Genomic DNA, 11,469 nt, shown 5'->3' on the forward strand with positions numbered 1-11,469 from the left:
CATAGCATTCTTGCTTGTAAAATGTAACACCGACATGATAGACCAGGTCTCCATCCTTTATTACGATCAGCCGTCTGCCATTGATCGGTAGGGGGTGAGGGCCATACGACGTACCGTTCAGACAGCCAAATACCTGCAACTGGTATCTGATAAGTGCGGATAAAGAGCCTTGATGACGTCTAGCATCGGTTTAAGATGTGCAATGTAACGGCCGAACGCTATCTTGACTGTCTGACGGATGGAGCGTTCCCAAAATAGCAACGTCACCGTCACACTGAAATCCACCAGTTCCTGACCAGACTCATTCCCCGAGTCCCAATTGACCGCGCAACTGCTATTTCACAGACTTTTGTTGTCCAAGAGATGCATCACGCTTACTACTGCCTTGCTAAGTCGCCTAATATTACTGTGTCTCACTCCTCAGGCGTTGGATGGGTCCGAGGCAAGAGACACCGAAGGGTCCCATCCAATTAACCTGTCCTTCTACTGGTCCACGGTGTTTTGCGTAACCGCTGGCGATCTTTCTGGCCTCTCTGCCTAATTCACATCTTATCGATTCTCTTCCAGATCCTATTCTCTGGTCATCTTGCAAGATTCGAAGCCATTAGGGTCAAACGGCACATGTGACGCTGACTCGTATTCGTTTATCTTGAACCTACTTCGCAGCTCGCTCCTTCTCCCGCAACTGCCTTCGCTCTCGGGAGGCCACTTCCTGCCTCGGAATCCAGTCGGCGCTGAGACTGATCTCGACGGATTGTATCTCCCCTTCGATTGCATACCAATAGCGCTCGTCAGAAGCTGATTGCCCTCGTCATCCGAAGCTCGCCTGACTACAACTCCACGAGACGCATTCACTCTAGTCGCTCATCGCGTGATCAACCTGCGTCGGCAATACATGATAGTAATCCAAACGGAACTTCATCCCATAACGCTCAATTGAACGGAGCAGTCGGTGCGACTAATGCTCCCATATGCCGTCGCTGGCTGCGCATAAACCGTCGGCCCATCAATCCGCGAGTTCGGCCGGCGTCCAACCTGGCACAAGCCCCATTCCCGTGCCTATAGTTGGGGGTCGCTCCCCAAATCGCCTGCGCTATGGCGAGCCAAGGGTGACCGGCGCCCCGATCTCCCCGCCGTCGGGCCCGACATTCCACCGCGGACACTCGCGTTCAATCAGCCAGCCCTTTGCGTCCGCTCTTTCCGGAGTTGGGAAACGCCGAAACAAATCGATATCTGTTGAGGCGGACGTGGATACTGATGATGATGATGAAGACGACGATGATATTTACATTCCGAATCCGAATCCCATATCTTCGAGTCCCCGCAAGGGCCTGCCACGAGTACCCCCAAAGGAGGAATTGACGACTGGGAAGTGCATGACCTGCAATAATACGGTGCGGTGGCCACGGCATTTAAAAGTCTTTCGATGCACGGAATGCTTGACGGTGAACGACCTGGATCCTTGCCAAGATTCAAAAGGTTCAGTAAATTTGAGCACAAGGAAGAATGCAAAGCCAATCCAGACGATTCCCAGAAAAGGTATGCCGTTCAGTTGAGCCGCGTCTTACTCATTGTGGAACTAAGCTGACAGTTATCTCAGCAATTCCATTGACAGTTGAACGAACCAAGAACATTATCGATCGATGCATCACCACTTACCTACAACAATGCCTAGGAGCCCCGCCAGTGCCCCCGAAGGATACATCGAGCGAAAGCTTCCGACAGACCTCATCTAAAGCCTCTGAGCACCTGACTGTACCCCAACACCCAACTGCGCCACGGGGTCGCAGCGTGTCGTCGGCAGGCACGCGCGAAAAGGCCGATGGTGGTGACACGGAGCTTGGGAATTTCAGCTACTCAAAAAATCCTTACCCCCCTGTTCCTCCACCTAAGGACAGTCGGAATGCTCCCAATTCTGTTAACTCTAGAGAGAGAAGTCGACTACGTGAAAGTGGGAAGGAGAAACATCCTTACATATTCCGAGAACTGGAGGACTATATAATATCAGGACTCAAAGGCTGTGACACTTTGAATGTGTCTTTCAATTCAGCCCATCATGCTCCCAGGGCCACACCAGAAAACAGCCAACCTGAACGCGACGTGGAGCGAAATCCTAGAAGAGCACAGGTAGATACAGCCGTTGAACTTGATGCTAAGACTTTGCTGGTGGGAGACTTGGTTGAGAACTCTTCTTGGTGGATGGTCGACGAAGATTCTACTGGAGTGCCGAGTCATAGCCAACATAAACACAGAACTACGAAAATAGTCAGTTCTAGGAGCCCACGTATCAACTGGATCGATGTCGATAAGTGGTATCAGCTCGTTCTAACGGCTGGTACAACTTGGGTCGAGAAGTGGTCAGTCATGAAGGTCTCCGAGGAAGAGGATCGTGCGAGGGCAGAGGCATGGCTTATGGCAGATCTGAGTGTAATTGAAAAGGAGTTTACGGACTCGCGCGCACACCTTCATAGGACGCTCCTGAAAGCTACGGAGAGCCTTCTCAAACGACCACGGAGGCCATTGAAGAAACCTGATGATATCAGATTCCTGCTAATACTTCTATACAATCCCCTGATTTATCCGCCTAGTTCGACACTGGCAAATCTTACAGTTGTTGATGGTGAGCTGAAGCCGTCACATTCTGTGGGAAATAGTTCTGAAGGGCGGGCGGCAGGTAATAAAGCGCATACTGCAAAAGCGCAAAGCGGAGGGCCTGTTCAGCACCCTGGAATAATCAAGCGCATATTGGGCTTACTGTCAGACCTACCGAGCGACTGCCATCACTACCTCGTTTCATGGTTTTCACGCTTCTCGGTTGGTCATTTTGAAAAGCTCGTTGAACTTGTAGGCAGATTTGTGACATATCGTCTATCCCGCCAGCATGTCCGAAGAAAAAGCGAATCAGCGAATGACGACAACTACCTAATACCTAGCTTATCCAGCGCTGCTATGAATACGCCATCAGAGTTACACGCGGCCATCAATGGAATCAATCAGAACAAGCAGGCGAAGAAAAAGGCCGATGCCCCCATGACGTACAGTGATGATTGGCAGGTTCGGGCTGCAGGCCGAGTAATGGCGTTACTGTTTACTGCGAATAATGCAGACATACCTCGTAAACCACCAGGAACAGAATCAGCAGTCATGTCCAGGCAGCAAGGAGCTCACCGTGGGCACATCATTCCAATCAGCTCCTTTTATAACACAAGGCTTGATTATTCAAATCTTGTGGTGGCAGACTTTGAGGCCTGGGAGTCGAGAACAACGAAATTCTCTTTTTGTCAATATCCCTTCTTCCTCAGCATTGGAGCTAAAATCCAGATCCTGGAACACGATGCCCGCCGCCAAATGGAGGTCAAAGCCCGAGAAGCGTTCTTCAGTAGCATTCTGACGCGAAAGGCCGTGAGCCAGTATTTCGTGCTAAGAGTACGGCGCGAGTGCTTGGTAGAAGACAGCCTGCAGCGTGTCAGTGAGGTTCTGGGGTCGAGCCCTGAGGAAATGAAAAAGGGGCTTCGTATCGGGTTCGTTGGTGAAGAGGGTGTGGACGCAGGTGGGTTGCGGAAAGAGTGGTTCCTGCTCCTCGTCCGGGAGGTGTTTGATCCCCATCACGGTACGTCCCAAGTCCAGCCCTTGAGATAATTGCAGCGGCTAACTTGCGGTCTAGGACTATTCATCTACGATGAAGATTCTCGGTATTGTTATTTCAACCCATATTGCTTAGAATCGTCAGAGCAGTTCTTCTTAGTTGGAGTTGTGCTTGGGCTGGCTATCTATAACTCGATTATTCTTGACATCGCCCTTCCGCCGTTCGCATTCAAAAAGTTGCTGGCAGGAGCGCCGCAGACGACTGGACCGCAGCCATTAACGACACGTCCTACATATAAGTGCAGCCTAGAAGATCTGGCGGAGTATCGGCCTGTCCTTGCTAGAGGCCTGCGGGCACTTTTGGAGTTCGAGGGTGATGTCGCCGAAACTTTTTGCCATACTTTTGTTGCCGACGTCGACCGGTATGGTGAGGTTGTCTCTGTACCACTTTGTCCCGGCGGCGAGAAGAAACCGGTGACAAATGCGAACCGTCGAGAATTTGTCGATCTCTTTGTTCATTATCACTTAGACACCGCGGTGGCGCGGCAGTTCGAGCCCTTCCGGCGTGGATTCTTCAGCGTCTGCGGCGGCAATGCGTTGTCCTTATTCCGTCCCGAAGAGATTGAACTCTTGGTTCGTGGATCTGATGAGCAGCTAGATGTGAAATCGCTGAGGGCGGTCGCCACATATCTCAACTGGGGGACACCAAAGCCAGAGTCGGTGCCCGTGGTGCGATGGTTTTGGGAGTATTTTGAACGGGCAAATCCCGAAGCACAGCGCAAAATCCTTTCATTCGTCACGAGCAGCGACCGCATTCCGGCCATGGGGGCAACGAGTCTGAACATCCAGCTGATTTGTTTAGGAGATGACTCGCCGCGGTTTCCAACCGCACATACATGCTTTAACCGGCTTGGGTTGTACAGGTATAAGACACGGGAGAAGTTCGAGCGATTACTCTCGGAGGCAGTGCTGAACAGTGAAGGATTTGGGCTGAAGTAACGAAATTGCTTTTGGGTTGTGTATAGCTTGGCTTTTTCCTCGGAGATAAACGTAAAGGTAAAATGTTGAGTTGTGAGGTGGGAGATAAGAACCTCATTGCAGATAGTATGCTTACCCAGATATGCTTACCCGATTGGAATGGTATAAATGTGTCAGCTGATACTTTAAGCCTTGACACGATGAATAAAACCGAAGTATCGTTATTCTTTTTGACCCACTTGCGTTACAGTCATGTAGGCAATGGCAGGAAGAGAAGAAAAATGCGGAAAGACAGCTCCTTCTCATAGCACTGCATTGTTGACCGGTTCCTGCATTGGGATACAATGGGAGTGGGGGAAACCGAGGGACAGTTCCTGGTCAGGGATGCTTTCTCATAGCAGGGCTTCAATTGTTTATTGCTGTGCGCACTTTGATTTGCACTGGGCAATAAATACACACAATGTACCTGTTGCTGGCAGCTAAGATTATAGTGGAGAGCGAAGATCGGAGTCAGATGTTGATCTTTGTGGGGCATGAACTTGTACTAGACATACTCTCTCCAGGAACACCAGTATTCGAACATGTAGCTTATCTGCGCCCACTTTCGAGTGTCGCACCAGAGTGTCGCACCAGAAGAAAGTGAAGAGCCAGAATAGTATACAAACGCATCGCCTCTGCTACGGAAGAGGCCTCCGCCACGGAGGCAAATACGTACACGAAGGCCAATTTCCTCACATTGTATCGGCTAGTGTGAGACGCATGTTTAATCCGGGATTGGGCAAACGGACGATTTGCAAAGGCAGTCTTGTATGTACGTTGCAGGTGCTAGAAATGTGCGATGGCTGAGGTCAAGGTGTTCCTGCCTGCTAGTAAGCAGTTTTCATTGACGTTAGCGGCAGACCGCTCAGATATTGGCCTGATGTCCTGCCGATTGACAACACACCCGGCATAAGAAACTGCCAAAATTGACGTAAAGCCGTTTTGTACCTTTGCCGATGCATAATCCCCCAATTATATCTTTAGACCGAAGAGAGCAGTCCGCAATTCAGAGATCAACCAATTGCTCCTGGGGTCGACAGCGAGACGGCGGACGGCGGACGGCGGACGGCAATGCTGCCTGCAAAGCCGGAACTGAGCAGTGAGGGAAGACCGCGTACTGGAGACCGTTGACTGGTTGAAGTCCAGTGACAGCGGAAGGCCCTCGCTCGTACGGAAGCTCGCAAGTTTCTGGTTGTAGCGGTGAAGGAGTCGAGATTCATGACGGTAACCTGATCCTCTTTGAAGGCTCTGCCGGGCACATGTCGCGAAGTATCGACATCATACAGTTGTCTAGGCTCCGTAGGAGAGACAGAAATGAAGGTGCTGCGTTGCAGGGCCGGGTTCAGGGAAGTAAAGCATCTATGGTAGCTGTCAAGCAGAATGCAGACATGCAGGCGGAGGAGCTGAGTGAACTTGCTCGGGAAGCAAGTGATGCATACTAGCGTACCTTGGGATACCGTACGTCTTGTCGACTGGTGTGGGTGGCCATGGGGGAATTGACTCGCACATCCTCCTGCAACACAGTCACGGGTCCTTATGGTCTGGGCTGACAGGTCAGGTGCACCATAGCGTAAACAGGCAAAGATGACGGTGCAGGGCCTAGGCATGGCTTCGTCCCGCGTTCACACCTCGAAATTCGTTAGATACGGTGATTTTGCAGCACACACTGACAGGGTAGCTCTTCCATCTACCAGACGCTACCGTACGCTGCGCTTCGCCCTGAAATCAGCATTTGATCGGTTCAATGGGACTTTTGAAGTCAGCCTGTCTTTGCATCAATGTTGACCGGCCTCTCCGGGTGGGGCAATCGGGATCCGTCTTGATTCTTCGCTAGGATTCCCTCAGAAGAAGGATGCAGAATACTCCGGGCTGATTCGCAGAAGTACAATCTTGTCTTTACCGGTCTATCCCAGTTGGCATGTCTGGTGTAGAAGCTGGACTGCCCTCAGCTCACCCGCACTCTATTTAGACCGGCCCAGTCCCCCTCCCCAGCTTTCCGCCTCACTTTCTCTTTGCCTCTCCTCAAGGTCTCTTCTCTCTTGCCTTTCTTCCAAGTCTCAATCCTCGCCAGTATATACTCAATTGATCCATCACAATGGCTGCCGACATCCCCAAGACTATGAAGGCCCTCCTGTAAGTCGCACAACTGGATGCTCCTTGGTGAAGCTCACTCACTCATTGCTTTAGGTACGATAAGCCCGAGGTGCACAAGATCGCCGAGATCCCGGTCCCAACGCTTCGCGAGAACGATGTCTTGGTAGGAGTAAAGAGCCGGCGGTCTCAGTATGCTTGGTTAACACAATTGGTCATACAGATCAAGGTCAAGGCGTGCGGTGTCTGCGGTACCGATCTCCACATTCACGAGGGTGAATTCATTGCACAGGTAGGCCATTGCTTAACCACGTCAGGTATTGAGCTGTGTTGACATTCCTCACAGTTCCCTCTGGTTCCAGGTACGTCGGGCGTCCTCGGCCCTAGCCGCGGGAGCGGAGACAGTGGAGACAGATATCAGTGCTGACACCATCAGGCCACGAGACTGTCGGTGTCGTTGCAGCAGTGGGTCCCAAGGTCAAGGGCTTCGAAATCGGCGATCGTGTCGTCGCCGACAATTCTGAGCTCTGCGGCGAGTGTTTCTATTGTCGTCGGGGCGATGAGTTGTTCTGCGAGAATTTTCAGGCCCACGGTGTCACCATGAACGGGGGCTTCGCGGAGTACTGCGCCTACCCTGGTACGCACGGCTAACATCTGTGGTCTGTCACTTTTGTTGACAAGAGACAGCTGGCAGGGTCTTCAAAATCCAGAATCTCTCTGACGTTGATGCCACACTCCTCGAGCCTGCTTCATGCGCGGCCCACGGTCTTGACAAGATCGCTCCGAAGATGGGCTCCCGTGTCCTTCTCTTCGGCGCCGGTCCCACCGGCCTGGTGTGTTCATATTGAATATCCGGCATGCATAAACATACTGACAGCCCTAGATTCTCGCCCAACTACTCCGCCTGAACGGTGGATGCCACGTCGTAGTCTGTGCTCCTGAGGGTCTCAAGATGGAGCTCGCAAAATCCCTCGGCGCTGGCGACGAGTATATCGGACTGTCGCGCCAGGACCCCAGTGCTCAGTTCAACAAGCTCAAGGCCGACAACCCCTACGGCTTCGATATTGTCGTCGAGGCCACCGGTAACGTCAAAATCCTTGAAGACTCCATCAACTATGTGCGCCGCGGCGGTAAACTCGTCGTGTACGGCGTTTACGCCAACAAGGACCGCGTTTCGTGGCCCCCCAGCAAGATCTGTAAGTCTTTCTTGCTTTATGGAGGCTGGAACTTACAATGAACTGTATAGTCGGCGACGAAATCCAAATCATCGGCAGCTTCTCCGAAGTCTACAAATTCCCCGCCGCCATTGACTACCTCGACTCCGGCAAGGTCAAGGTTTCGGGCATTGTCAACAAAGTGTATAAAATTGAGCAGTGGGAGGAGTGTCTTCAATCAATGCGAAATAAGAGCGCCATCAAGGCTGCTATCGTTTTTGAATAGACAATAGACGGTGTGGGTTGGAATGCATGAGTGGACGCTTTGGGGACTAAAGGTTGGTATATGACACAAATTTAGAAAGAACTTGGTCATAGACAATATATAGCGTTTTAGAATGACATCTAGATTACTGCTTATATATCATTCTTCCGCCACCAAGGTCCTTAGTCCTTACATGGGGTCCATCCGCCATACTTCCTGGGGGCACTGCGGGCCCCATGCATGACTACCTAAATAGGACTAGCCCCTGTCCAGTGTCCACAGCTGATCTTATCGATAAGTTCGTCACTTGAGCTTCATTTCACCACGCAACTTCAATTCCATTTCGCCTCAATTTCACAGCGAAACGTGTATCTAAAATGGTCAAACCACTTACATTCAAAGGCGACAAGCCCAAATCCAAAAAGCGCAAGAATCCCTCCTCCACCTCCACCGACTTCTCCGCGCCCGCAAAACTCCCTAAACAATCACAATCCTCCTCCGACCTCCGACAAGATCAAACTCCATACTCCAACGAAGAAGCCGAAAACACCGCTGAAGACCAAAGTTGGGTCTCCGCGGACACAACATCTGACATATCAGGCCCAATCCTTATTGTCCTTCCCTCCGACCCACTGACATGCATAGCCTCAGACATGAACGGAAAGGTCTTCGCAAGCGAGCTGGAGAACCTGATTGACGGAGATGCAAGGACGGCCGAACCGCACGACGTGCGGCAAGTGTGGGTTGCGACGAGAGTTGCGGGGACGGAAGGCTTCAGTTTGAAGGGGGCGCATGGGAGGTTCGTCTTACAACATGATCTTACCGTGGCTGGATAGAGTTAAGAGTTTTAATGTGGTTCAGGTATCTCTCCTGCGACAAATACGGCCTCTTCAGCGCGACTGCCTCCGCAATTTCCCAGCACGAGAGCTTTCTCATCCACCCCTCCCCCGATATCCCAGGGGCATTCTTCATGCAGACTCAAGGTGGGACAGGGGAGAGCGATACATTTGTTTCGGTGAAAGAGGGCGCGAAGGGCGTTGAGATTCGGGGCGACGAAAATAGTCTGTCATTTCAGACGACGCTGCGCGTGCGTATGCAGGCGCGCTTCAAGCCGAGGATCAAGGCGAACAAGGAGACGAAGGCGCGGGAGAAGATTAGTCGGAAGGAGTTAGAGGAAATTGTGGGCAGGAGGTTGAATGAGGATGAAGTCAAGAGATTGAGGAAGGCGAGGAGGGAGGGAAACTTTCATGAGGAGGTTCTGGATGTTAGGGTACGGGGGAAGCATGATAAGTTTGCTTAATAGTTTAGGATGTCATTGCGCTATATTATATAGACTCTTGATAGGATTGTCCGTGGAGAAAACGAATCCTTACTGGCTACAGATAACAGCCGCATGAATAAATATATGTATTTCATGGGTATTGGAAATGCTATTGATTACTTCGGTGGTGCGATTCTAGATAAGAAGGCAGTATTCTATATCGATGTGCTGATAGGGTATCACGAAGCCCACAATGAGACAACTCAATACCAAGCCTGTGAAAGCAGCTACATACCCCGCATGCTAACCCGCTCGTATACAGCGTCAGGAATAGATATGGGAAAGCATCCCGGTTCGAGCACACTTTTCTTGCAGAGCGGGCAGAGACTGCTACTTTGTGTCAAAGACATATCGATACACTCGGGATGATAGATGTGGCCACACGGCAGCTCGCGTACGGTGGATGAAGCGGGGATAAAGTCATCGAGGCAGATGGCACATATTGTTTGTGGATGGCTCAGTCGCTTTATGTGTCTCGGGCAACAAAAACCAGAATAAGCTGTTGTCGGAGAGAATGGCCTGTATGGACATGGTTGTAGTGGAGTATTGCCGCTTTCTGCGTTGGCTGTTTTGGGACCTTGTTCAGCGTCAGTGGTCTCTTCGGCTTTGACGTAGCTGCCGTATTTCGTCATATGTGCTTCCGCTTCTGCGTCCTCTTTCTCAGCTTCCATCCGTTCAGTCGCGGCTCCTTCCACCACATCAGCTCTACCACGGCTATCGCAGCTGCCAGAGCCGAGGTGTGAGGTATGGCTGTCAGAACCGTCTAGACCTGGATAGACATATAGTGGAAGCCTAGCGAGAAACTCTCGCGGAACCCTGAAAGGTCGGAGATCATACGGTTGGTGATCCACTGCGCTTGCTTCAAGCTGCCGCTGTAGAATTTCCCGGCGTCGTCTCTGCAAGAGTTGATAAAGAAGGAGAAGGATCAGGCAGATGACTAGAATAGTCCCAAGGATGGCTAACAAGAAGCCCCAGATAGTCGGTGTTTTCCGTCCATGTTTCTCTAATGCATGCATTAATCACGGCTCTGCGCATCAAGAATCCTCAGAGTGAGCTCACCCAGGTCAATGACACTAAAAAGCAGCACCCTCCACGATTCGGATTCCGAAAGCGCCACGAACTCATTACTCTGATCTTGTGGAAGCGTCCTATTGTTTGAGTACCATGATAGTTGCTTCATAAGAGCGATTCCTGCCGGACCAGGAATCGCGTAGACTGGATACATATTCTCACTCTCCCAGGACGATTCACCATGCAATAGCCACGTTGAATCAGCTGGCGGCGGTGGTTTGGTGTCGTCACTAGCTGGTAGAAAGAACATTAGGGCCTCGCTTCCTGCGCGTCTGGCAGCGTCCAAAAATGACTGGCTGCAATTAGGCGTTAACCACGGTGCGAGGCCAATAGTATGATATCCAAATGAGGTTACGTCTTGATGCCGAGTCACATTAGCTGGAATGAACGGGGCGGTAATGTTGTTGCATGGGTCATGACTGTTGAGACTGGGAACGAAAAGTAGACCCTCAATGGGTCCATCTTTCGGAGCATGCTGGGCAGAGAGCGTCTGTATGTTCCCATCAAGAGTAAAGTGAAAAGGTGCAGTTCCCTAGTAGGATTGCTATTCAGCCTCCTGGTCTGTATCCAATGACAGCGATCATCGCCATTGGGAACATACATTAATCGATGGTGTCGAGTTGCTCGCTTTACCGGGGCCGGCAAAAAGCGTAGCAGCCGTCGTAAGAGATATGGCAGCTATAGGAACAGAACATTAGCCAACGACCAGCGGCTAACATCAAGACTGAACGCAAGCTCAAGTTTGGAGCAACACATCAGGAACCATACACATATATGACCACTTCTGAGTCTAAGTCCAGCAAATACCTCATCAGATACGCATTGTCGATTCAAATTGGGCGGTCAGGTTCAGGGCCATCTAATTGCAACTAAACTTTGGAGGATACGAGATTTGACTCAATGATCCAGGAAGGTTGATACGTCAAATCAACCCAGCTGAGCAACCGATGTTTTATTTGCTGTCA

At 51.0% G+C, this 11,469-nt stretch overlaps 4 protein-coding genes across 4 annotated transcripts, besides 1 other annotated feature; 3 read left to right on the forward strand and 1 right to left on the reverse strand.

The window, feature by feature from the left end:
• Positions 1 to 11,469: part of a sequence feature (contig 1.7 1..773302(-1)) that runs on past both edges of the window.
• On the forward strand, positions 972 to 4,584 carry ANIA_00444 (protein hulB; the record flags this gene model as incomplete). The annotated part of the gene is made up of 5 exons (XM_050613399.1): positions 972 to 1,551; positions 1,601 to 2,441; positions 2,655 to 3,610; positions 3,665 to 3,871; positions 3,896 to 4,584. The coding sequence occupies 5 exons, from the start codon at positions 972 to 974 to the stop codon at positions 4,582 to 4,584; spliced, it is 3,273 nt and encodes a 1,090-aa protein (XP_050469218.1).
• On the forward strand, positions 6,251 to 8,268 carry ANIA_00443 (zinc-dependent alcohol dehydrogenase family protein). Its single transcript, XM_050613400.1, has 8 exons — positions 6,251 to 6,735; positions 6,790 to 6,859; positions 6,917 to 6,985; positions 7,040 to 7,055; positions 7,130 to 7,330; positions 7,381 to 7,526; positions 7,577 to 7,889; positions 7,940 to 8,268. The coding sequence occupies exons 1-8, from the start codon at positions 6,698 to 6,700 to the stop codon at positions 8,131 to 8,133; spliced, it is 1,047 nt and encodes a 348-aa protein (XP_050469219.1). The 5' UTR covers positions 6,251 to 6,697; the 3' UTR covers positions 8,134 to 8,268.
• On the forward strand, positions 8,490 to 9,498 carry ANIA_00442 (uncharacterized protein; the record flags this gene model as incomplete). Its single annotated transcript, XM_652954.1, has 3 exons — positions 8,490 to 8,911; positions 8,974 to 9,382; positions 9,457 to 9,498. The coding sequence occupies 3 exons, from the start codon at positions 8,490 to 8,492 to the stop codon at positions 9,496 to 9,498; spliced, it is 873 nt and encodes a 290-aa protein (XP_658046.1).
• Positions 9,661 to 11,276, reverse strand: ANIA_00441 (uncharacterized protein; the record flags this gene model as incomplete). The annotated part of the gene is made up of 5 exons (XM_050613401.1): positions 9,661 to 9,897; positions 10,045 to 10,436; positions 10,493 to 10,994; positions 11,106 to 11,182; positions 11,273 to 11,276. 5 exons carry the CDS (start codon positions 11,274 to 11,276, stop codon positions 9,661 to 9,663), a joined length of 1,212 nt encoding a protein of 403 aa, XP_050469220.1.

This window comes from Aspergillus nidulans, chromosome VIII (genome assembly GCF_000011425.1).
Source record: "Aspergillus nidulans FGSC A4 chromosome VIII".
NCBI classification, from domain to species: Eukaryota; Fungi; Ascomycota; class Eurotiomycetes; order Eurotiales; family Aspergillaceae; genus Aspergillus; species Aspergillus nidulans.

What these genes read in the sequence shown, in the direction of transcription:
- ANIA_00443 (XM_050613400.1), top strand. Translation starts at nt 6,698, where the DNA reads ATGGCTGCCGACATCCCCAAGACTATGAAGGCCCTCCT. An exon ending in TTCGCGAGAACGATGTCTTG is followed by an intron (nt 6,860 to 6,916) that starts GTAGGAGTAAAG and finishes TTGGTCATACAG; the next exon opens with ATCAAGGTCAAGGCGTGCGG. An exon ending in GTGGCCCCCCAGCAAGATCT is followed by an intron (nt 7,890 to 7,939) that starts GTAAGTCTTTCT and finishes TGAACTGTATAG; the next exon opens with TCGGCGACGAAATCCAAATC.